Here is a 26,849-nt window from a genome sequence, read left to right as displayed (position 1 = left end):
AAGGCCTTGGGTATCTGAAGGCAGGGATGTCGGGAAGGACTGAAAACAAAATTGTTTAGAAGTCTTATAAGGAGCTTTGCAGACCCAGATCCTCCCTCTACCTGCCAACCAGGCTCACCTCAGCAAATTAAGCCAAAGAATCTCTGGATTTGAGGCATCATATATGGATCAGGGTTGGGGCAAGACACTGCACAGGGGACAAAAGTATTAGGTAAAGTATGTAGTAAATGATGAGGCCTTCACCCCCATCTCCATGCTTCAGGTCTCCCTTTCCTTTCCTTCCAGAACTCAGCAACTGGGACTTTAACCTGAAAAAACAAAAACAAAAACAAAAACACAATGTTACGGCATTCTGAGGAAATGGAAATGGCCTAAACGTAGAGATTTCCGGTTCCTGATATTTGGGTATCTCCAAAATAAATTAGTCCCCAGCTTATCACTAGGAAGTGATGACCACTAGTCCACAGTCCCTGCCTGTGCACACAGAGCCTCCAGTCAGCATCTCTGTGCCTCCTTCATTTGGGTTTACAAACAGGGATCACCAGGCATTTCAGGGCATCCTTAAAACAAAAACAGAACTGAAAAGACTACGGAAAATCTAAAGATAATGCAGGGAAGAGAGGAAACCTGGAAAATAATAGTAATGAATATACTTAAGGAGATTAGATATTCATGAATTAAGAACAGGGGAATGTTAAAAAAGGAACCTTTAAAGAAGAAACACCTCTAGGACATTTAAATGTATTAAATTATACCTGGTCTATCATGTTCATTCTAGGGAGAACCCATTGCAAAAAGGGCAGGGAGAAAGCAGGGAATACTGAGGAAGTCAGAACGTGGATTTATCCATTCATGCACACGTTACATGTACATGGCAGTCATTTCTCATGCGCTGTCATGAGCCAGCCAGACACCCATGAAGAAGCCAGAAATGAGTTAAGAAGGGGCTGAGCCAACAGGAGCTGGGGTAGGATGAAGACAAATAGTACCACAAAAAGAAAAGAAGAGAAAAGAAACCCAGGTGATGACTGCTGTGAGAGAGGGCAGCAGAGACTGGTGGAGGGTCCAGAACTGCCCTGAGAGGAACAGCTGAAGGATGTGAGGGGGAAGAGGTTGTTTAACCTAAAGAGACAAGGAAACCAGGGGAAATGAGAGCTTTCCTTCCTCCTGCCCCCATACCCCTCTTCCTCTCTTCCTATTCTCTTCCATTTTCTTCCTTTCCTTCCTCCTTCTCTTCCTTTCTTTCCTTCCTTCCTTCCTTCTTTCTTTCTCTGTTTCTCTCTTTCTCTCTCAAGGGTTACATAGGGGAGAGGATTTGTTCTATATAGCTTTAGGAGATAAAACTTAAAAAGTAAAAAAAAATAGAAGGAGGTAGATAACATCTCAAAATGGAAAAGAAACTAATCAGGGTGGGCAAGGCTCATCAAATTCCTGTTCAGAACTGGCTTCTGTGTAAAAGATGTCCTGTTCACACATTTTCTGTCCTGATGAATCCAGAAGGGGCCAGCTAGAGACCTGCTGGTCTGTTGCAGTTCTCTGTGGGCCAGAGTGGGCTTGGTGAGTTTTTGTGGATCTGTAAATTCATTCTACAGTAGGACAAACATAACTAGATGATATTTAAATGCGCAATTTCTTGGATTGATCCATAGAAGCCAGCTCTGAGTTTAAATAAAGAGGAGACTTATTGGAGTGCGTTGATTTCTGGTTCTTGAATTGGAAGCAGAAACACCATCCCAAAGCTGGTCCCACGGATATTTTCCAGGCTCAGACTAAAGGCGACGAAGAGTGAATTTTTCAGCAGGTACTAACTGAAAGACCTTGTCATGTGACTGTGCTGAAGCAACCCCCAGAACTGGGCTTCAGTCAGTCATCCTACATCTTCCAAAGTTTTAGCCTTTCATTGTGCAAGTTGCAAGGAATTGACACCAGGCTGAGTCAGCTTTCTGATCCTCACCCTCACGGTTCAGATTAGAGTCTAATTATAAGAGCTACTCCTACATCTCCAGAAGCAGCATGCCTGGGATTGCTTCTTAAATTATTAATCAAGAGAAAGATAAATCTGCCTGATTCGGTTCTACAGGGATCGATTTTCCCATAGCATATTTTTATTTATTTGTGCATAGAAGTCCCTTTTAATGGTTACTTACGTTATTATTTTCTCATTTTTTCCATGTGTCTAGAGGATAGAAATGATAAGATTAGTATGTGTTTCACACAACCCTGTCACACTGGAACTGCACAACAACCTTCATCTATAACAGTTCCATAGAGGGGAGGGTATAGCTCAGTGGTAGAGTGCATGCTTAGCATGCACGAGGTCCTGGGTTCAATCCCCAGTACCGCTATTAAAAAAAAAAAAAAAAAAGTTCCATAGACCCAGGAAAGCATCTAGTTTATAAATTGCTTTCACTTGTTAAAGATGTCTCTCCCTGTACTCCTAGTCACTGGCACGAGAATGCTGGGCTGTAATGACGTCCCCTCAAAATCAGTGTGCCAACATGGACTCTTTTTCTTTACTTTCCTCAATGGCACCTCCTTTTCTATTCTCAGTCAGTTGCTCAGGCTGGAAACCTGAGGGAACCCTGGACTCGTCCACTCTCTTTCTTATCTGCCACATTGAACTAATCAGCAAAGCCTCTTATTTACACCTCCCAGACGTCTGTACCCTCTTCTCCACTCCCACTGTCCTCGCCATCTCTCACTGGGCCATTGAAAGAGACACCTCAATGACTTCCAGGAGGTTTCTGATCTCTCTATTGTCACTGTCCGGCCTCTTCATCAGAATGCTGCTAGCTAAGTGACAAATACAATATATCCCTTAAAAGACACCCAGTGGTTCCCTATTATCTTTGTTTTAGAGTTCAAATTTCTTAGCAAGTGATACTGTGCAGAGGACATTATAGGGTTACACTTTGTCTGTACTTAAATGACAATTTCAACTTCATGTACACCCAGGGAGTTCTTTACTTTTCTTATAGATCTTTTGCCAAAAATCAGGGAAACAGTTTTGTAGAAAAGAAACAGTGAAATAAGCAAAATAATTTTTTCTACGCCATAAAAATAGCTAAACTGAGCACAAAATTGTTACCATAAATTGAGCCGAAGTTCTGTTCAGCTCTTGTTTGTTTGTTTGGGGGCTGTGGGTAATTTCCCATTATGTGATTTTTCTGGTTGCATGCCATAAAATACTTGCAATATTAAGATAATAAATAGGAACACATATAGCATCTCACGAAGTAAAAGGGAATCTTAGGATTGGAGAAGAATCTAGCTGTTTTAGGATTCAGAAATAGATAATTATGATGGGAAAGAAGTGAAGGGTAAATAGTTCTTTCGATCCATATCTTTGGCAATTCTTCCTTTTGCCTCTTCTTTTTAGTGGGAGAGCCATGGAGGAATAGAACACATTTATCAAATTCTCGCCATTTGCAGAATGGCTAGGTCACTTTTTCATCAGGACGAAGGGGGAACAGTCACACCAGCAACTCCACTCCATCAGATATCAAACATTTTCTCAAACATCCACCATGTGCCTCACCAATAATAAGCAAGTCCTTACAGATGATTAACTAGTTTCCTGCAAGTGGAGTTCTGCAGAGGAGAATTATCAGTCATATTTGTTGGAAGGACCTATCATAGGCCTGGGAGCTGTCTGAGGAAATGATGTTGAAGACAAGAAGGGAAAGCTAGGTGAAGACTGATGGGAAAGGTGTTCCAGGCAGAGGGGACAGCATGGATGATGTTTTGCAGCTAGAAAAGAATGGGACTGAGAAAATCTCAAAAGCTAGAGTCTGAGAAAACCGAAAAGGAGGGTTAAGAAAAAGATGAGCTGGGGAGTTCAGCAGGGACCTTCTTGCCTTTACTGAGAATTGTAGACAAGAAGCTCGAGCTAGTCCTGGAATTGCCATCACTGTGGAAATCAATGTAGACATTAGATCACAGTAATGGGAAGTCCTTATGTGCAAGGACCGCATTTTAACATCTTGTCACTGGTGTCTAGCACAGAGCTTCACCATGGTTGATGTTCAAGAAATGTTTGCTGATTGAACAGAAGCATTTGAGCAGCCATTTCATGGCTGTTACCTCAGTGAAATCTCAAAATGATGCCAGGTCTAGGTGTACTATACCTACTTCACTGTGAACAAACCAGGGCTCAGAGTGACACACTTGGGGGCACGTGGGGGAAGAGCCAGGAGGGGCCAGGTCCTGTCATCCCAGCCTACTGTGCTAGTGAGGAGGACTTGACATAGTGCTGTCAGCTTTTAAATTGTATCAAATTAAGATGTTTACTCTTTTACAAAAATCAATTTTTTTCTATTTTGAACATTTTCAAACATACAAAAATAGAATTTTACAAAGAACGCTCATGTACTTGTCACCCATATTCAATAACTGGTCAAGTTTGCCAATTTGCTTTTTATCACTTGAAGTATTTTCTTTGCCAATATATTAAAAAAAAAAAATCCCAACAGTATCTCTGTTCATCTCTACAATATGCAGGAACTATAAAGAAAAAAACGACAACATGTTCTTATATTACCACAATGCTATGTCATACCCCACAGAATTAAAAATAATTCTTGGTATGATCTAATGTGCAGCCTGTAATGACATAAAAATTTCTTTTTCCTAATCAGGATCCAAGCAAGCACTGTACATTACATTTGGTGATTATACCTCTAAAGTATAAAAAGGACATTTTAACAACCAAAAAGTAAGAAAAAATACTTTAAAGTTAAGAAAGAAAAAAAAAAAAAACCCAAAGTCTATTATGTAAGTTTAGCTTTAGGAAGTGCTCCCACCCTCAGCCTTATTTATTTTTCATGCTGTAACATGGCCTTGCTCTCTGCAGCCTCTCCGGGGAACCTCTGCCCCAAATTGTTGCCGATTCTGTGGTATCAGAGGCAGGGCTGCTTGCTCTCTCTCCTGAGCATCTCCTGCCTCACAGCCCTATGAGTGCCCGGTGTGTGCTCTTTGGAGCAATGTGAACCTGGCCGTCAGCCCCAAGCCTGGAACACCTGCACCAACAGGAATCATGGTTTCCAGCTGACTTCGAGCCTTAAACCCAGAATCACCCTAACGACATATTGAGAACCTTTCATTTGGGAAGCATATTGGAGAGACCAAACAAAGCCTTTTCATTTTGATCTTACCAACCTAGCTTATAGAATTCATTATAAATATGAGTCTGTAGCTGTATCAGAAATTGGTGGTTAAACGGTCACTTAGGGTGACCAGGCCAGACAGTACATGTCAGGAACGAAAGACAGAATAGCACAGTCACTTGTAGAGGGGAGTGTAGAATCAACGTCGTGAAAAAAGCACTGAACGAGGCCAGAACTAGAATATCTGGATTCGAGTCCCAGCTCTGCTGTGTGACCTAGGGCAAATTGTCTAGCCTCTCTGAGCCTCTATTTTCTCTTAGTTTTCTTCCCATTGTGCTTCTGTTTATCTAGGGATGGTGGCTTATCCTCCAACACAATATGTAATTTCTCAAGATGCTATTAAAGGGTAAATCTGATAGGAATGTCATGGAGGCAAGACAGATATTTGTTCCCCTTATGTCACATGCAAGGGGACGGCCAACCTGCCTGCCTCTAGAGCCAGACTGCTTCATCTTCTCTCTCTGCGCAGGTCTATAATTAGGCAAGAATATCACCCTTTTCACTGGGCAAGACCTAACTGATTATTATTGCAGTAGAACACAGGAAGCTTGAACATTATTATTTTAGCTTCTAGCTCCATGATTTTAATACAAAAGAAGGAACAGGGCAAATCCAGCAAAGATTCAATATTTGTATTTGCCAAGGAAGGCTTTCTTATCTGGTTGGATGTAGTCTTAAGCATTTTGCCTTAAATTTGGAAGCACAGCTCCTTCTTCTGATGCACCATTAGCTACAGATCACACCAATTAAACTACAGCCTGTGCATCTCAGCTCTGAGCCTTTTGCCCAACCTACCAGCAAAATCTTTAGAGAAAATTGCTATTGGCAGCTAGGCCCTAATGATATCAGAATTTTCCATTTTCCCCTCAGAGTTTCACATTTACTCTCTTAACCATGATGCCCTATTTAGCTTTATTTCCACAGCCAAGACAGAAATCTGATTCTACAGCTTTTGAGACAAATTTCAGGTGCTGAGGAAATAATCTTCTAGGCAGAGTGGGATTTTTTAAGAAGGCTGTATTGATATGATTTGTTATTATCATCACTTTATATGGTGCAATTCAGTTTATCAAACATTTTTATATCTGTTTCTTCATTTGATCCTCACAGCAACCTTGTGACATAAGTGGGGTATTAATATTTCCTTTTTATGATTGAGGAATAGAAAGCATCAAGAGATCTTAATCTTTCTTTTCCATTTATTGAGCACCTAGTTTATTCCTGGCACTGAACTCTGCCATTTACAAATACTATTATTGCATTTAATCTTCAAACAATATGATGAGGCACATGTTGTTTTTCTATTATTGTATATATGAGAAAACCAAAACCAAGTCTTCTCCAGGTTGAATAATTTGCACAAAATCCACATTGTGAATCAGCGGTGAACTTAACATTTAAAGTTGGATCCTACTTATTTCAGAACCTTTAAAAAAAATAGCATTACACCAGGCAACTCCCAATTGCCTGAAGACACAGGCTTTGCCAAATTCAAAAAGTTTCTGGGCTGACTCCACTTTGCAATATTCCTGATAATCAAAGAAAATCTGCTTTTATGAATCCATAAAACAAAGCTTGCATAAAGCCAAACTGAAATTTGACATATCTAACTTTCAAAGTTATGCGCATATTGTACAAAATAGCTGGTTGGGGATTCAGACTGTCGTTTGCCTAAAGAACTTACTTCATTTCACACATTAAAGAATTCCTGAGTGTTTACTGAAACCTCCTTAAAGGGTCTCCAGCCAGGCTGCACAAAAAAATTGTTCTAGTCAAAACAAATGATCCCTGTTCTACTGAGAAAGAGAGAAAAGGGGAGAGAGAAAGAGAGAGAGGGAAGGAAACAACATATCTTAAATCAGACTATTATTAAAAATTATTCTAAAAGATCTGATCTACTTTGTAGTAGGTTTGGCAAATGAAAGGGTCAGTGTTTTTCCCCAAAGTCTTTGTTTAGCTTGCCCAATTCAGCACATTTATATTAACATTTGTTGACTGATTATGTCACACTCTGTTCCAGATGTTAGGGATACAGAGAAAGTATGACGTTGTCTTGCCCTTAAGGTGTCCATAACTCAGTTCTTAATGCTCAGTGCCGGAGATCTCTTACCTTGTGGGATTCAGAAAACATAGTGGACTCACCCTATTGTCTGGGATTCTCTGTTATAGTTGGATTTTGGTGAATTTAGTTTTTAATCTGTGTATCTCTCTCTCTCTCTTTGTCTCCCCCACCCCCCACCCCCGTGTCACACACAGACACAGACACACACACACAGTAGTTTGGATCAGAAGTTAAACCACATAACATCTGTGAATCTTTAGCAGTGAAAAATTCCATGTCACTACTTTAACACAGAAGCAGGTTGGCAACCTGAGAAATGAGTTAAGTCAGGAGTTGGGGTAAAAGGCCAGTAAGATGCTTAGGCGGAATAACCAGCCTGGGGAGATCCACTGAAGATCCTCCCCGTGGCCAGAGGTCAGCTCTCTCGAGGGCAGGTGGGCATGTCCATACACATGTGGGAGAGAAGCCCATCTTCGCTACTAGTCTGGAAAAACAGCAGCCCTCCCAGCACGACTACCTGAAAAACTGCCAGAGTCAGAAAGCTCTAAGGCTGTCTCTAAAGCCTGGTGTAACCTGGCAGGGGCCCTTCTGTGCCTTTCTGGCTCTGAAATTTCAGGACCACTAAGAAAAGAAGAGGTGGTGAAATGTGAACTGTCAGTTCTTTCCTGAGCTCCAAGTAAATAGAATTATTTTTGTATCATTCATTATACAAAAGAATTTTCACAAAGTATTGCTTCTTGGGCTTGAGACATAACGAGTATTCTCTGGCGATCCTCCTGCGCATGCCTGTTTGGGGAAGAGTCTAGTGGTGAGGGAGCACTGATTGATTTGTCGGGAATTGTCTAGTGTTAAGCACTTTTACTTATCATATTACATTGATTATAAGGCTAACGTCTTCCCCCTTCTACACACATACATTCCAACTTGTGATATCTGAATGAGTCTCGAGTTCACCCTCTCCAAAAACAGTGCTGTTATTAGTAATTGATGCTGCTTTTTAAAATCAATACTGCTTAAAATGATGCAAATGAAGTACACTGTATTAGATGTTTAGAACAACATTGTATAGGAGCAGAGAAGATGTCCCCATTTTACAGAGGAGGAGACAGCATCTCTGAGAGAGTAAGGGATTTTCCCAATATCAACTCAGAGCCAAGACTCAGATGCAGCAACTGACTCCAGGCTTTCAGACCCTAGTTGCTCTTCTCACTCTACCAGCAACCGTATGGTCTTTTGCAAAGATTTAACCTGCCTCAGGTTCTCCATTGTAACATATATCTGACTGTATTGTCTCTTCCCACCATAGTGCTATCTTGTTACAATTTAGAAAGTGCCATATCTTGTAGTAACTTACGGTGAAAAAGAATATGAAAAATGAATATATATATGTCCATGTATGACACCAGCAACTGATACAACATTGTAAATTGACTTATGTTTTCATATATATATAGAAAGTGCTTGATACTCATATAGGAGCAGATATTTAAATGGTAGGTGCTCTTTTTATATTTACCCCAAGAAACCAGAAAGTTAAATGCTGTGCACCAGCCTGTGAGCCCCTGGAGTCAAAGGTCTGTCCAGTGGATTCAATATCCCTAGCAATTAGCATTGTGCCTAGCGTGTAATAACGTTTGCTGAATAAATAAAAGAAAGTACTTCCCCCAAAGAAATGGAAGCATTTACCATTGCTTACCAGTATGTCATCCCCAGAACAGTGATAAGATGCTGTGCTAAGGATAGATGTAAACTATTCCACCTGCATTTTCCCCATACACCCTTCTGGACCCTGGTGACAGCAAGGGTCATGTTCAGGTGAACAATGTTGTGTCACCAGTAGACTGCACATTATTGATTTTTGCCCCAGCCCTACTGGAAGGTGCTCCAAAGCTCAGGCTTCCTTAACTTATAAGCCACCGCAGTCTTCTCTCTCAGGTTTGTCTGTTAAAAAGCATCACTTCTTTACAATGTTAGTTTCAGGTATACAGCAGAGCGATTCAATTTTACATATACGTACACAGATATTTTTTCTTTTCAGATTCTTTTCCATTATATGTTATTACAAAAAATTGAATACAGTTCCCTGTGCTATACAGTAGATCCTTGTTGTTTATCCATTTTTTATGTAGTAAATCAACTACACTTCCACAAAAAAAATGTTTTAAAAAAAAGTACCACTTTATGGGTGAGCAGCAGGTGATCTTTTCAGACTACTTCCCCTGGAGTGTGGAAATGGATAACTCTGCAGGAGAGCAGCCTGTTCTGCTTGGATGTGCAGAATCTTCCCAATGATTTACCAGTTGTTGTTAAAGCTGCACACACGTCCGTAGTGAGCATGTAGGAAGAGGATGCTACTGTCCCCATTAGTGGGACTAAAGCCTGGATATGCATGTGTCCTAACAGGAGCCACCACAATAGCAACACAAGCAACTCTCTTACATTTACAAAATGCTTTGCGTCAAATCTCATTTTGATTCTCAAACCACCGTGTGAGAGGAATCTCACAATGTACACCAGAGCAGACTGAAGCTCAGTAGCATCCCAAGGCACCATTGGTAGTAAATGACTGGATTGAGACTGAAAGCTGGTCTCGTCACCTAGAGTTCCCAGTTCTGCTCTGCTCACTGCTTCCTCTGGGGACTGACAACGTGAGTCAGCTGGATGAGGTCATAACTGTGAAGGGTACACTGCCCCCCAGCTCACCTGGGGGAGGCCAGGCCTGTGACGTCAGGCTGTCATCTTACCCAGCAAGCTTATTGTTCCCTTCTCTCAGACACAAGACTGGCCATCTGAGCCATCTCTAAAGACGTAAGCAGTTGGGCAGTTTCAAGTCAATGCAGATTAAACCGATTGCATTAAATAACCCCTACCTCCTTTCCTGTGTGGGTCATGGAGTGGATTTGCCCCTGGGTCTCCTTGTGCACACTTGACAAATTGCAGAAGAAGCAAGTGTATGGCAGAGACACCAGCCCTGCCCCCGCTTCATGTGTAGTGTGTGACGTTCACATCTTGCCCTTGCTCCATCCAAGTGTCCATCAATGTCTCACAGTGTTGAGATGATACTGATGGGCGAGGTCACTGATATTCCTGGAAAAGGCAGCAGCTTTGGAATTGGGCATCATTCTCCTGGCCTCTATCACTATGGATTGGTGAGAGGACCCCAAGAAGCCATTTAATGATTGCCTAACAGGTGAGTAGTTCCATCCCGGTGCCAAGTGTCCCAAAGTATGGCCATCTGTGATTTATTCCTCTTTGTCCTGGAGGAGACATCAGTTCATAACAGGCAGAGTAAGGCAATATTAGGGGGCTCTAAGAGCAGACACAGGTTTCTATTTTGCCCAGTACAGAAAGGGGTTTTGACTTTTGCAAGCAGTGAACAAGAGTAGGTGTTGAATTACATGTGAACATTAACAAGAAGAATTGTGTCATTACCAACAGCCAACCCTTTAGGTCCGTCAGCTCTCTCTCATAATCTTCCCAGCGTATCTCAAAGTGGGTACAATTATTCCTATTCTGCTTATGAGGAAATTGAGCCCAGAAAGGTTAATAACTTTCATAATGATGCACAACTAACAAATAGCAGAGCCAGGATTCTGACCCCTGCATAATCCAAATCTTGTACCCTCTCAACTGTCATCACCCACCATGTCTAAGTGAATGAAAATGACACAATCCCAATATGAATGTGTCTAGTCAGTCTAGATTTAGATACCTAGGAATGTGGATTTTTTTAACCTGGATTTTTTTAACCTGGCTTCTCATTTATAGAGGGGAAAAAAAGAACTAACCAGAGGTAATATTTCTTGAAACTCTAGAACATTTACCTAGAAGTTGGTTTTAGTGGTCAGAAGAAACAACAGATAGATGACTTGTAATTTAAAAAGCATTTGCCAGCCACCTATTTCATGCAAAGTAAGACAGAATAAGGTGCTGCTTCTTTAATGCAGTTCCCCACTGCAGAATTATCCTTAGTTTTCATGTCAGTGTCCCATTCAAGAAGGAAATGCATTCAGGTTCTATGTTTTTCAAAATTATATGCCAAGCACCTGATACCATCCTGTGTACAGGGAAGGAGGAATGGTAGACCTTGAGGTGAGAGAAGCAGAGATGAGTGGGGCATACACACTCTCTCAAGAGTTTATAGGGCCGATAAAGGAGAGGACCAGCGTGCACATAATTAATGCAGTAGGTGAAAGGAAGGAGAGCAAGATGTCAAGAGGGAGTGATAGAGAACTGAAGAGGACTTGGGTTCTAAGGAAGAATTGTGGCATTATAATAGGTCCCATGATGTGATGAAAACAAACTGGCCTCACAGAGATCCAGGGTTGAATGCTAGCTCCATGTCCAGTGAGCTCTGTTTCCTAGAAGCTCTGTGACTTCGGTGAAATAGTTAACTTCTCTGAACCTGTTTCCTCATCTCTAAAATAATATACCTACCTCAGAGCTTTGTTAGGAGAACTAATATAATTTTTAAGTTTGTACCACAGAAACTAGTCTATTGCAGGTGCTCAGTAAACATGAATTTTCCCTTGGAATATGTAAAGACTGAGCACTATTACATCTCATTTGAATGGAACATTTGGGGAAAGGAGAGGGAATTAAGAATAAATGGATGTGATGGTGTTAGGTCTTTGTTTTAACTTGTTGAAAATGTAATTTTCAGCACTTTTATAAAATATAAAGAAGACATACTTCACACTTTATGCATACTTTCTTATTTATTTCTGGAGCCTTTCTAACTATAAACCTGTGGACATAGCCCCTCTCCTCTCTGTCTCTCTCTCTCTCACACTCGCACATGCACATATACACGCCATTTATATTTGTAAACTCAGATCTTATTGTTTTTGCTTGGATGAAATTACTTGTAAAGCTTTATTTTTCAAAAAGGAGCAGAGGGATAAACACTTTTGAACACAGGATTTGGATGAACATCATTGTCCAAGTGGAGAAGTTGAAAATGAGATGGGTTCCAATTAAGACGAATACAATACAATAAGCAATATAATAGCTCCCTATCCATAGTGGGGAATGTAAACACTGTAGAATATGATATAGAATAAACATGTCAAAAGCATGGCAGGAAACATTTGGGGGATCTAATGAGCCACAGAGTAAGGAGAACACGGTGAGGAGGAGCCCAACCAAGTGCTGATGTTCTCCAGGTCACACATCAGGGAACTGTTTCCCATGTGACACGGCTGAGGTGGGGAGAGCACAGAGGCTGCGAGAGAATGGTGAAAATAACAGTGGGCTTTGGGAGTGATTAGACAGGAATAAAGCCTTGACATTAGACAGAATAATTAGCCTTGAAAAAAGAAGTCCTAGGGAGAAACATCTTGTCTTTCTTCATTAAAAGAACCATAATATTGAAAACAGGCAATTTCAGTACCTGCAGGCATTTTCAAACAGAACTCATTTCATGATTCTGCTCACTTCCTCATTCATTATTCATCCATTCATTCAGAAAATGTTTATGATCACCTATTTTTTTTTGAGAGATGAGATAAGTAGGTCTATTTATTTACTTAATGGAGGTACTGGGGATTGAACCCAGGACCTTGTGCATGCTAAGCACACACTCTGCCCCTGAGCTATACCTTCCATCCCATGATCACCTATTATTAAATGCCTCCTGCATACCAAACACTGGATTAGGAACAGGGAAAGCCTCAGTGAGCTCAGTGTAATGCGGAAGATGGGCAACGGCACAAATGACTGTAATTTGAGGTGATAAGTACAGTGAAGTAGCCAAGTAGTCATAGGGGGTTGAGGACTGGCACTTAATTAGGTGTTTAGGGGGGACAGTTAAAGGTGGGATTTCAGGTTTTTGTCATGGCTGTGAAGTCATCCAAGTGGTAAAGGCAGGAGTCCTGGGAACAGATGGGAAATTTAGTGATTCTTAGGGGTGATGCATGGTGTTTAGCAAGTGACAGTGTGGAGCATGGCTCAGAAGAAACCAAGAGGTCCAACTCGGTGATCCTGGCTAGATTATTTTCTCTGAAAAATACTAATGGCTGTGTGATGTCTGTGCAAAGCTTTGACTGAGACTCGTGTCACAGTGCTCTACTGACCTGCCGTGAACGTGCTCCCGTGCACCAAATCCCTGTCTGACAGCAATGGCTGGATGGGCCCAAATGTCTACCTATATGGAAATTGTTAAATAAATTACAGTCTGAACAGTGGAATGTGATTAAGAGTATTAAGAAACATGATACTTATTGTTTGAGAGAAGGTAGGAAAAGATCCAAGTTACACTGTTAAAGGAAAAAGCGTTAGCATAATACATAATTATGATCTCATGTGTGTGGGTATGTGTGTATGTATATACTCAGATGAATTGAGAAATGTCTGCAGAAGTCCAGCATCCACCCTCTATGTACCTGCAGGCAGGGCTGCAGGGAAGGACAGCAGTGAGAGACAAGAAGGAGGGAGTTTTTTATTTTGTGTTTTTCTATATAGTTGACATTTTTACAACATCCATGTACTTTGTTTTATAATTTAAATAAGAAATGAAATAATGTCCTTGAAGCCCTGAGCACAGCATCTGCCATGTGCCCAGCAATAAAGATTAATTGGTTTTTAATAGGGTGGCAAGAAAATATGACTGTCTCAGGATGATTTAAATCTGCATATAGCATCATACAAATGGTTGTAAATAAGTGTTTTCTCTCTCTGCTAAAATGGAATGAAATAAATATCTTAAATTATGGATAATAGATTTTAGATTAACTATGTGTTCTGCTTATTTAATCACTTAGGATTTAATTATTCAAAGCAAAGTTTTGAACAGGAAGCCTTCCAAATCTAGACTTTGCTTAAGCACTAGAAATTTCCCATCAACTAGTAGGGTTTTTATCTTTAGAGCACTAAACCTTAAACGTATTTAACGTTCAGAATTAATTGTTGTCTGTCATTGAAAACCAAAGTCAGATGTTTTCTTTTATGAAATTCTACCCCACAGCAACCAATAGATGTTCAGGTAAATTGAATTTAAATTTAATTTTGTGGAACTTTTTATTATAAGGAATCTGAAATACACTGTAAATAGATAATCCTCAGTTACATTCAGTCATTCGTGTTTTTATGAAAAGTTATTATATTCATTTAGTCATTCGTGTTTTTGCGAAAAGTTAAAAATAAATTGAATTGAAAATCAAATTATTTTCTAAAATATATTAAGAGCCCCTGTTAAAATTCTTCAGGATGAGTTTTGTTCATAATTGAAAGGACCATTTATAATTTCAATGAACATAGTTATCATGTGGGTAAATTGAGCCTTTCACCTACTGGATTTTCCTAAAGCAAGACACTGTTGTGACAAGGAGATGACAGAGCAAGTTGGGATCAAGAATATTGAATTATGCTAATAAATATCTCAAAATCTTTTTTTATTTTTATTGGATTGACATAACAAAAAATTTTTCCTGTGATAAACTAGTGTAATAGTTTTATTTCCTTGATTTTTTAGACCCTTTTTTTCTTTCAATGTTTCTAAAATAGATTTAATACTTAATTTAAATATATTGTGTATCTTAAAATTAATGACGTGTGGCATGTGATGTTTTATATTAAAGCTATAGGGTAAAGCTGAGGTATGATGCCAAGTGATCAGATTCTTACAGCCTCCCAGCAGAAAAAACTTAGCAAAATTAAATGATGTTTTCTACACAGTTCATCATCAAGCACTTGACTGTCTGGTCTATCAGGCCGAGGGTAACTGGAAACTCACCTCAACCCCTATAACATCAGTAATTCCATGGACTTCTGCAATTTTTTTCCCTCTCTTTTCTAAATCAAGCCTTTTATTTTGAGATAATTATAGATTCACATGCAGTTGTAAGAAATAATACAGGGAAATCCTATATACTTTTTATTCAGTTTTACCCAGTGGTAACATTTTATATGTCAAGCCAGATATTGACATTGATGTAAGCCATCAAATTTATTCCGATTTTCTCATTTTACTTGTAATCACTTATGTGTGTGTGTGTGTGTGCGCGTGGTTAGTTTTGTGTCATTTTATTACATGTACAAGTACCTGTATCCACAACCACAGTCAAGACAGAGAACGTTTCCATCACCACAAGGGTACCTTGTATTGCCCATTTATAAAAACCTCCACCTCCTCCCCTATGGACTTTTCACATCTTGGGAATTTGATGGCAGTATGTTTTAGAGTTACTTTTGGGGAAGTAACTGATTTGCTCCTTTCCTCTTGTGAATGTCTGCAAATAAATAATACAGAAGCGAACCCTCTGTGTTCTACCATTCCTGAGTTGCGCATCTCCCTGTTGCTCGACAAAGAAACCCACAACAGGGATGAAGGGCTGCCTTGTGTGTGCAGCATTTCTAACTTGCTGAAGGCACGGAACCAAATTTGCCACCTTTGTTTCCATTCACAGATTACGCTCGATTTGAGGCCAAAATCCATGACCTACGAGAGCAGATGATGAACCACAGCATGAGCTCCGGGTCCGGGTCCCTGCGAACTAACCAGAAACGCTCCCTCTATGTCAGGTAGGCAGCCGCGTGTTTCTCACTGTAATCTGCGCTTGTGAGTGATTAGCTTGGGGAGACAAAGGCAGCGCCTTATAGCAGTGGGACAAGTGTTCTTATTAACCCCACTCCTCGATGTACCACTCTAAGACCTTAAGTTTAACCATGTTGAGGAAATCATTGAAATGTTATGATGTTAAATTAGTTAAAAGCCTCTGCTTTTAACAATTTCTTTGACCATGTTGTGATCCAGGGTAAAGTTCTTGGCACAGGTTGCAATGGAAATAGTGAGAAGAAACATTTTCAATTCTGACACATCTAAAATTGAATATGTGAGTCAAAGCCCTGGACTTTTGCTTACTTACCATCAGTATGGGAAGAAAATATTCCCATAGTGCTTCCCAGTCTGCATCATATCTGTTGTATTAACTGTGGTGTATTGATTGAAAATCAGAAGTACTCTCTCAAAGAGTTACGAGATTTTTTTTTTCTTAAAGTTTTGGTGGAATGACTGTCTTCTGTGGCATCTTATTACCAGTTGTTTCTCAAACCACAAAAAGCCACAAAAGGTTACTTGTTCCTTGCCTGACGAAATTCATTAATTTACCAAGAAAAAACAATGATTGATTGAACTTGAAATGCCTTCCGGTCTTTCATCCCTGTAGTTAACTCTTGGGTATGACCCATCGTCACTCAGCTGTAACATGCCCCTCTTCTTAGCATGAGCCTCCTATATTCCTTCCAAAACATACTGCATCAGTGCTGACTATACTTTTAAAAAAACAGAAAACTTATTCTTAAAAACTCAATGAATTTGAAATATCCAGTTCTTTCTCAAAAATAGTTCATCATATTTCTTTGAGGATTTTATATGAAAACATTATTTCCTTTTTTTTCCATAAAATCTATGAAAATCTTCCTAATTCCAATTGGAAACTATTCTTCATTCCACTACCATTCAATTGAAAAGAAATGATGACTAATAAAAAATAATAATATATGCATTAATGGCCAAACTGGGAGAGTGATGCCCAATTGATGAAGAAAATGAATCCAGGTACCAGTGGAGGAACCACACCCATCCTCACTGTATTCTCTCTCCCCCAGTATCTGGTCTGACTCCCACCAAGGGTCATATCCTCATCTGAAATTTTACTGTCTTTTCTTGGCATGAGGTGCATAGTATACATATTAATTTAAGTACTTGAATTGACTTGTCCTGTTGATTCCACTTTGGCTATAAAGTTACCTTTTGTGTGCATTAGGTGGGCACAGCAGGGCCAAAGAGAGAGCAGGATTCCGAAAGGTGGCAGGTTCTCGAGGGTCTTGATTTGCTGGCCTCTCTGACAAGCATAGAGTCCCTTCTTATTCCAGAGAGTTCTAGTACTTCAGAAGCCCTGAGATTTTAAATTTGAAAAAAAAAAAAATCAGAATATCAATGTCCCAAATTTGTTCAGCTGCATTTTGGAAGATTATTTTGGTACATTTACATGTAATCTGTGAAAGAAACATTGAGAACCACCCTGGAACATGTCTTAAAGTGATGTAACAAATATGATGAAAAGTGGCTATTTCTGTTCTCCTTACTCCTGTTGTATTGCTGATCTTTGTGATAAGAAATATTTTTTAATCTTGAAATGTTTTAGTCTTGGATAGCAAATTAGGAAGAGCCAAATTAGGTTAATAAGATAGAGATAAATCAGCTAATGAAAATGAAATGGTTATATAGAATAAGACTGGAAAGAAAAATTACCAGTCTTGGTATCTTGTTAAAAAAAAATAGGATGCATAAAACTGTTAATGTACTAGGAGTTTACTGAAAGTATACTGTAATAGCTTAGTCCTTTTAATTAAGTTGCGGAAGATTAGGAAAATTAAATGAAGTGATACGATGATATTGTGTTAAAGTAATAGACTTTTTTGAAATAGTAGTGTTAACCAGAATCAGACCTTTATTATTTGAAATGGTAAATAAAACCATAACATACAAAAGAGATGAAGACTTAAGGTAATAAAGAATGTTATCTTGTTAACATTCTAATAGTTGGAGGTTATATTGAAAGGAGGAACCACCTTTAAATGGGACCCAAAAATAGCTGACACCTCATGGGAAATTTCCCAAATTATTTCTGTGCAAGATACCAAAAGTACCTTGTAGAGGGCTGACCTCAGCATCTAAATGACTCTTAGAGGTATAGACTTGGAAGTGATATAGACCATGAAGAGAGTAAAATCAGAGGGAAAGGACTTACAATATCCCCTGGCCTTGTTCTCATGCAGTATGATACATTAATTTAAATTAATTAGTTAAAGCTAGAAAATGAAATGAAATAGCAAGGCCTAAGGGGAATCCTTACTCAGAATGATTTGGTATGTTTGTACCTTTGTCGTGTGGGATTTTTTTTTAACACCAATTTTGGCTATAGGATTTTCACAGAGATGCTTATTTCTTCTAGAGCACTTGAACAGAACTAATGCCAGTGGATTGTACTTATTTAGGAAAGTCAACTAGTTGCTCTCTCAAAATAAATCAGTAGCAGACTTCCTCTTACTATATAAATACCAGATGATGAGCACGTCTCTTAGGTTTAAAAGTCTCTAATCTGAGAATGACATCCTGGAGTATTAGTCTCTTCATTCAGCTTAGCTTTATGTAATTCTGGGACTGCAACCTTAGCTATCACCATACTTACTGTTTAATTTACCGAAGAGGAGACTGAGCCCCAGGACCCCCCAGCTGTTGGGTGGCAGAGTCAGAGCTCCTACCTCCCAGTCCCATACGTCACTCCGCCCGCCTAGAGCTGAGCTGATGTGTATCAGCAGTTGAATGCACTTTGGCTGTGAATCCCAGTGTGCTGCTGTCAGCACAGCGGCCAGCTCTCGGCTTAAGGAATAGATTAGTTGAGAGGAGAAATTCAAACGTAAACCTCTTTGGGGTTTTTACACAGGATAAACTGCACTATAGGGATTTCATATGGGATTTCTTTAGTACTATTCATATTTTTCTATGAAGTCAAAACCCAAACCAGAAAGCAAGCAGCTTCTTTGTCCTGTAATAAACAATTTAGCTGACTTAGTCGAATATTTGTCTGCACCACGAAACCACTCTTTCCCTCGGACTTACCTCCTCTTCCCCTACGCACAGACACATACAGATACACACACACGCACGCACGCACGCACGCATGCGCTCCCAACCTTACCCCTGCCCTGGCCGTGACTCAGAGGATGCATCTTCTCAGGAAGGTGCAGAAGCTGGCTCCATTCCCCTACTAGAAATGATCCTCCCGGGTGGTAGCGCTTTGCGTGCCTGACAGTGCAGAAGGGAGAAGGAGGGAACTAGCACACCTGGGCCAGGCAGTGGTGTAAACTTGAGCCAACCCTCCCTATTTTCCAATCTAGTTGCAGTTCTTTTCCTTTTAATCTTTGGTGTAAGGTGCTTGAAGTGCTTTGACAGTGCTGTGCAAATGGCTTTGATTGTCCCCAATGATGATGCATACGTGTTCCCCGCAAATCATTTGGGTGGATTTGATTTAGTGGGCTCTGTGCATTGGGTATCTCTTGCATTGTGAAACATATATAGTTGTAGAACCATCAAAGTAAATAATGTTAAAAATTTGAAGGAAATATTTTTCACAGTGCTCCACAAGTACATTACCAATTCTTCAGTCATAGATGCACTTGGGCTCGTGAGCCACTGGCACATGGGCTTTGTTGCGTGACCTTGGACATTCTCCATATGAGCAGGTTGAGGTCTCATTGCCTCTGAAATATGCACTTCTTTTCTTATCTATCAGCTGGTAAAAGCATCGGTATGACAGAATAAGGCTTTCCTGCTGCCAGTAGGGACACACCTTTATCTCTGAAAGCTGCTGAGAAAGGTCAGAGATAGAGGGGGCTAAATTTACACAAAAGTGCAGATGGCAAAGTTGAGATCCCTTTTTTGATAAAGAGAGCAAGAACACCCAGGACACTGGGAGAATGGAGGAGGGAAGAGAAAAAGCTGGTAAGTCTATCAGTGGGGAATAAAAAGTCACAGGAAAGAATGTAAAAGAGAAACTCGGCCCATGTTCATTTGTTGGTAAAAGATAATTGATTTTGAGAGTTCAAGTGACTAACCTTTCTGTTGTGAATTTAGGTTTAAAAGACAGTTTCTATGGTTTATTTATGCATTCATCAAGCGTTTTTCGAACGTATATTCCATGCCAGGACCTCTAACAGGCACTGTGGACCCAGCACTAAAAGTCATGTCTCCTGTCTGTCCCCAAGAAACTCACATCCGACAGGGGAGGCAGACTTGGGGAAGACGACCGCAATGCAGAGTGACATGAAAAGTTTGCCCTAGAAAGGCCAGGAATCTTTTACTGCTCCCTCATGCAAGGACATCTGAACTGATTCTTGAGGATTTTATACGAGTTAACCCAGAGGCCTTCGAGTCTTTTTACTTAATGTAAGAAATACATTATTCACCATGACTCAGTAAATACATACCCACATCAAGCTGAAAGAAAAATTTCATTACATCGTATCAACATGTCTTATGTATAGTAGAATTTGCTATTTTCCATTTTGTTTGTCTCCCTCTTTTTAAAAAACATGACGGTCACAACTCATTAACTTGATTTAATAATCTCTCAGGGGTTGTGATCTGCAGCTTGCAGAAGGAATACTCCGGGCAGGTGACACAGCACACAGACAGACAGCAGAGCGCCTCTTCCCTGCATTACAGTTAGTGTCCCTGGGATCCCAGACCCTTGGAAGGCAGTTCTCCCTGGTACAGATGAGGAAGTGAAAGTGGAGGGAAATATTTGTCAACCACCTTCTGTGGGTCACCCATTATGTCAGTACTCTGCATATATGTCCCCTTGTGATCCTCCTGGCACCCCACAGAGTCGGGGGCTATTTCCTCCATTTTACAGAGGGAAGAAACTGAGACTCAGAGAAGCTAAATAGTTGCCCCAAGATCACAAAGCTGGACCAGACGTGAGCTAGACATTCAGGTCCTGTGTGTGAGAGCAGTGCTTATTTAAGATCACAGTTGCTGGATTGTGCCAGACATACTAACATGTGAATCTTGGCTCTGCCACTTACTAGCTCAGAGATCTTGGAAACGTCAGTCGCTCTGATTTTAGCGTCCCTATCTGTGGGATTGGAGTAGTAATGGAACACCATAAAGCGGTCATGAGGATTAAATACAATAGTGAATTTAAATATCTGGCACATGGGAAGCAATTGATTAACGGTGGCGGTATTTATCACCATATTAGAAAGACAGCCTGTCAACTGCAGGACAAAGAGAATATAGAATTGTTTGTGAATGAGACACTGTTTTTTCAGCTTTCCTTCAGCAAGGGAGGAGGACAGACTTCCTGGAGCACCCCACTTTTTTTTAATTGAAGTATAGTCAGTTTACAATGTGTCAATTTCTGGTGTACAGCATAATGTTTCAGTCATACATACACATACATATATTCATTTTCATGTTCTTTTTCATGATAGGTTACTACAAGATAGTGAATATAGTTCCCTGCGCTATACAGTAGAAACTTGTTGTGTATCTATTTTATATGTAGTTGTTAGTGTCTGCAAATCTCAAACTCCCAATTTATCCTTTCCCACCCCTTTTCCTCCCTGGTAACCATAAGTTTGTTTTCTATGTCAGTGAGTCTGTTTTGTAAATAAGTTCACTTGTGTCTTCTTTTGTCTTTTTTTGGATTCCACATATGAGTGATATCATATGGTATTTTTCTTTCTCTTTCTGGCTTATTTCACTTAGAATAATGATCTCCAGGCCCATCCATGTTGCTGCAAATGGCATTATTTTATTCTTTTTTTTTTCAGTTTTAATATATTTTTGTTGAAGTACAGTCAGTTTACAATGTTGTGTCAATTTCTAGTGTACAGCACAATATTTCAGTCACATAGGAACATACATACATTCATTCTCATATTCTTCTTCACCATAGTTACTGTAAGACACTGAATATAGTTCCCTGTGCTATACAGTATAAACTTGTTTATCTATTTTATATATATTAATTAGAATCTGCAAATCTCAATATTTTATTCTTTTTTATGGCTGAGTGGTATTCCTTTGTATAAATATACTACAGCTTCCTTATCCAGCCATCTGTTGATGGACATTTAGGTTGTTTCCATGTATTGGCTATTGTGTATAGTGCTAATATGAACACTGGGGTACAGGTATCTTTTCAAATTAGAGATTCTTCTAGATATATGCCCAGGAATGGGATTACTGGGTCATATGGTAAGTCTATTCCTAGTCTTTTGAGGAATTTCCATACTGTTCCACAGTGGCTGCACCAGACTGCATTCCCACCATCAGTGTAGGAGGGTGCCCTTTTCTCCACACCCTCTGGAGCCCTTGTACATTGCTACTCCTCTAGACCCCAGGGAAGCTGAAGGGGAAGCTGGGGTTCTACAGCTCCAGCGTGCCCAGCTCTGACAACTCACCAGGTGTTTCTCATCCCCCACAAGGGTCTACCCAGAGGTAGAACCTGAAAGGAAGTCAGTTGGAGACACAGCTAAGAGTAAGGGGCCACTTTGCTTACACCTGACCCTTCCAGTTCTTCATGGGTGTTATGAGTGTCCCTGTCCCTGCAATTTCTTCCACTTTCCCTCTGCATTTTTCAGCCACTCTTAAGCCATGTGCTCACAGTTTCTGTTCTGGATTTGAAGGACTTACTTCTTTTTACACTGATTCTAAGTCCTTATTTTATTTTATTTTATTTTATTTTATTTTATTTTATTTATTTTATTTTATTTTTGGTTGAGGAGGTAATTAGGTTTATTTATTTATTTTAGTGGAGGTACTGGGGATTGAACCCAGGACCTCATGCATGTTAAACACATGCTCTACCGCTACCATGCTATACCCTCCCCCTTAAGTCCACGTTTTGAACTAGTAACTCAAACTTTCTTTCTCTGACAGTTTTTGCTTCCAAGGCTATATAATATGACAAATGCGCTTAGGTCTGCCTCCTGCCCCGTTGTTTAACATAAAGTTTTTTCACTCTGAATGATCAGTACATTGATTCTTTCATTCAGCAGATGTGGTTTCACGGACTTAGCACCAATGTACCAGTCTGCAGTAGATGTGAAAGATACAGAGATGAATAAGAAGACAGATCTCCTTCCCTCAGGAGTCTCAGTGTCCATATCTGTAGGCAGTTCGAATAGTATGCAGATCATTATTGTAACTGTCCTTTCCTGATACCTCATGAGTTATATGCCTTGCAATTATTAACCTATTTTAATCTTTACAACATGCCTATAAGGCTTCCTGTGGTGAAATCTGCCCAGAAGACTACTGGTATTTAAAACTCATCTGTTAAAATAGTGATCACTCTAGTCTTTATTAAGGCTTCATGGTAAAAGCTCCTTGAAATGGAAATACTGGTTCAAAAATGGTTCAATACTGAACCTGCAAATCCCAATTAACGTCTTAGTTTTATTATATCCTTAGTGCCTTACACCACAGTCTTGGCATAAAGAAGTCTCCTTAGTAAATATTTGTTGAATGAATTAATCCCTAGACAGTTTCCTATACAGATGTGAAAGAAAAAAATTAGAATATAAGGCAAGACCTTTGAGCAGTCAGTTCTATGGAAGTCCAATACCAAGTGCCTGGAGTCTGGCCGTGTCCTGAGGACACAAGCGTGACCTGCTGGTGCTGGGATTTCCAGGACACATCAGGCTCTCAGGGCCATTCAGGCTACTTCATTCGCCTACTGAACTCTGTGACCTGCTTTCAACTGGGGCTAAATCAATCAAAGATTTAGACCATGACACACAGCCTATACCTTCCTAGTGAGAGGACCTGGGGTAGAGGCAGGGTTCAGGGTGAGCCTCATGCTGGTTCTTGTACTCAGCACCTTAGTCTTCCTATTCCAGGGACATACAGCTACAAGTTACATCGAGGACAGTTTTGCACAAAAATCTCACCCAGGGTTCTTCATCCTGATGAGTTCTTATTCTAGGGGAAAGATATTCTCACCTGATTGATTTTGGTGGGAGGGGAAAGAAACATTGTCATGTAAGTAAGAGACTCTGGTCCTTCTCCTTCTCCTCTTCCTCTTTCTCCTCCTCCTCCTCCTTCTTCACAATAACATATCCTTCCCCTCTACTTCCCACTCACTGGTCAGTAACCTGGGGATGCTAAGGAAGAATGTAGAATTGGAGCATGTCAGGGGACTTTGCACCAGTGCAAAGCTGTTTCCAACTTCACTTGTGTGCATTTCTCAAGATCATTTAAGGCAAAGCCATGGCATCTGTGGACTTGATTACAAATCATATTTTTATCTTCTTCCTTTCCAACCTTGGACCCAATACCCTCTCAGCAGCTGTCCCCAGAGGACATGTTACAGTCAGCTGTGTGCGTCCCCTGCCCAGGGCTTGTTTGGCACAGCACTGGCCAGTGATGGCATTTTTAATGCCTCCTATTCATTCACTCATATATTCTTATTTAGCAAAATCATCACTTATTCTTTCAGAAATACGATGTATTGCAGCACCTTGGATTCAGAGGTTCCTAACTCTCTTAAAATCTTACTGGGGGAGACATGACCAGGTACCTGAAACAGCTGAACAAGATGAGGCAGAAAGTCTGGAGAAAGTCTAAACTTGGGAAACCAGAGTAATCTGGAGAGGGCATTGCAAAGTCAGGGTGGGCAGCCCCAGCCACACTGAGGGGCCAAGGCTTATGTGTCTGAGCTTTACTCCTGACTTCATTTAAACCTCAAAAGAGTGCTGTGACACAGATATGATTATTATCGCCATACTACAGAGGAGGAACCTTCTAGAAGGCCAGAGAGGTTTAAAAATAACCTACCCATGGTGCTTGTAGCCAAGCCATATTCTCTACCCAGGTATGTCTCTCTCTGAAGCCCATGCTCATTGTACTGCAATACAGTGCAGAGGAAGTTAACCCTGTAGGAGCCGAGGTTACATTCATATTGATAGACCGTCTATTTGGTTTTTACTCTATACAGACTTCCTCCACATCGACCTGACTTCTGGTCCAGACTTCACAGCTTATCAGTTGCTGCAACTTGAGTTTCTCATGTATAAAATGGACATAACACCTAATTCACAGGCTTGTTGCTAGGATTAATTAAACTAAGCCTATGAAAGAACCTGCCAGACGGGCCTCGTTAGGTAAAGGGGAAGTCCCTTTCCCCCTTTGAGTGCTCAAAGTCTGCCCCCTAAGCTGGTGCCTCCTGTAAAGCAAAATAGATTTAGATTCTTCCTTTATGTCTTGCAACTCATTAGCATGATGCTCACTCTTTCAAGCATTTGCATTTTTAAGTGCGTCCTTAATTGTGGAACAAAAGGCTTTTTCAGGCAGCTAATTTTGTGCTAGAAATAGAAAGGAGGAGGAGTCACTGGAGACCTAGTGGAGGTTTCTCCTTCCCCTAAAATCACAGGCTGGCCCTGATTTTGGAAGGTTTTTAATTTTTAAGTTTCTATAGTAAGAGGGACAAAATTACCATGGATGACCCTTCCGTTGACCATCACATTGTTTTCTCTATCCCTCCATTCCAAGTTCTAGAATCCAGATATCATTTTCATTAATAGTGGACCCTCATTCATTCACTCACTCACCCACTTGATCCTCCAGAAAATTTTTTCAGAGCCATAACCATCCACCTTAGACTGTACTGTGCCCTGGGGTTAAAAAGATTAGTGAGGCATCTTGAGACACTCCACCAACCTGGGTCCTGCTCTTCCCTCTCACCCCATGGTAATCATATTTCCAGAAATTTCACATCTCCAGAGGAGAGACTTAGCCTTTTAGCCCAAAATTACTACTTCCAAGAACAATCCAAACAGCTCTAACTAGAAAGGAGGGAGAACAACAAAAGGCAAGGCATAGAATGTTGACAAGAGAGAACAGGTGAGAGGTGAGCACATGGGAAAACTGAGGGAATCTTCACCCTCAGTCACAAGATTAGGTTAAGAGCAAGGGACTAGACTCAAGGCATTGGTCCTTTCATCTCAGTGTTTGAAACAGTGCCTAACATGTTAAGAGTTCTTTAAATACTTACTGAATGAATTTTTGGAATAGCAGTTAACTTGACAGTGAAACAGAAGAAGGTATTTGGAGAATCACCAACGGTTGATAGATGCTGGTTGAGTTAAGCACGTGCTCCTCTGTGTGCCTCTGCACCATATAAACTCCCTTCTAACCTTCACACCCTCTCCACCGCCCATCCATTGACTCACTTGTCCCCTCCACCGGGTGGTGAGCACCTCTCGAATGGAGATTTGCCCGGTTACAGTCTGTATCAGCACTGCTGACTCAATCAAGTGAATGAGTTATAGATATTACTAGATTGGAGAGCATTTAACTTTTAATTAAAATTTTACTCAATTACCTCATGGCTTGCAAATTGTTCTGGGCCTAACAGATGTCCTTGTCTCTTCTTGGTCAGGTGAGTAAGCTGTCCTGTTCAGTAATGATAATTGTTTCTGTGTTTTTTTAAAAACTCATTTAGCCAAATTCCATGTTTTTGGGGGTGGGGAGGCAGAGGAGGTAATTAGGTTTATTTATTTATTTATTTATTTTAAGGGAGGTACTGCGGATTGAACCTAGGACCTCGTGCGTGCTAAGCAGGTACTCTACCACTGAGCTATACCCTCTCCCACCACAAATACCATATTAAAAATAGTATAGACTTCAAATCCATTTTCCTTTTTATTATAAATCAGTAAGAACAGAAACAAGGACATTCACAAGTTTTTAAAAAATACCTCATAATAATAAACAGCTAATTATAATTGTATCCTATTCAATGCCAGGCCATTTGCCAAGCACCTTATGTGGATTATCTTATTTAATTCTCATAAAAGCCTATGAGAGATGGCTATTTTTAGCCTCATTGTAAAGAAGAGAAAATGGAGACCAGGTTTGAAGTTTGCCCATAAGAGGCTAGCCTGGGCCTAGACCCTAAACCAGATGTCCCATTCCCCCACCTACAGTGTCATGTGGCTTTATTGAAGGACTTTCATATATTTTATTTCACTTGATATATATATTCAGTAGGTATTGTTTTCCCAGTTTTCAGATGAGCAATCTGAGGCTTAGAGTATGAAATTATCTA

The 26,849-nt window shown here is 40.2% G+C and overlaps 1 protein-coding gene and 1 long non-coding RNA gene across 26 annotated transcripts in view; one reads left to right on the top strand and one right to left on the bottom strand.

Moving 5' to 3' along the window:
* Window positions 1–26,849, top strand: part of DLG2 (discs large MAGUK scaffold protein 2) — a 1,704,777-nt gene that overhangs the window by 1,539,917 nt on the left and 138,011 nt on the right. For all 25 annotated transcript variants that reach the window (XM_032488772.1, XM_032488771.1, XM_032488766.1 and 22 more), the window contains one exon: window positions 15,633–15,747. In XM_032488772.1, the coding sequence (XP_032344663.1) occupies window positions 15,633–15,747 (115 nt within the window). The remainder of the gene's footprint in view (window positions 1–15,632; window positions 15,748–26,849) is intronic.
* Window positions 41–26,148, bottom strand: LOC116666405. Its single transcript, XR_004323231.1, has 3 exons — window positions 25,794–26,148; window positions 16,976–17,123; window positions 41–308 (listed from the first exon to the last, which is right to left on the bottom strand). It is a non-coding gene; the product is annotated as an uncharacterized LOC116666405 (long non-coding RNA).

This window comes from Camelus ferus, chromosome 10 (assembly GCF_009834535.1).
Source record: "Camelus ferus isolate YT-003-E chromosome 10, BCGSAC_Cfer_1.0, whole genome shotgun sequence".
Lineage (NCBI taxonomy): Eukaryota > Metazoa > Chordata > Mammalia > Artiodactyla > Camelidae > Camelus > Camelus ferus.
This window is presented reverse-complemented; position numbering and strand designations above follow the sequence as displayed.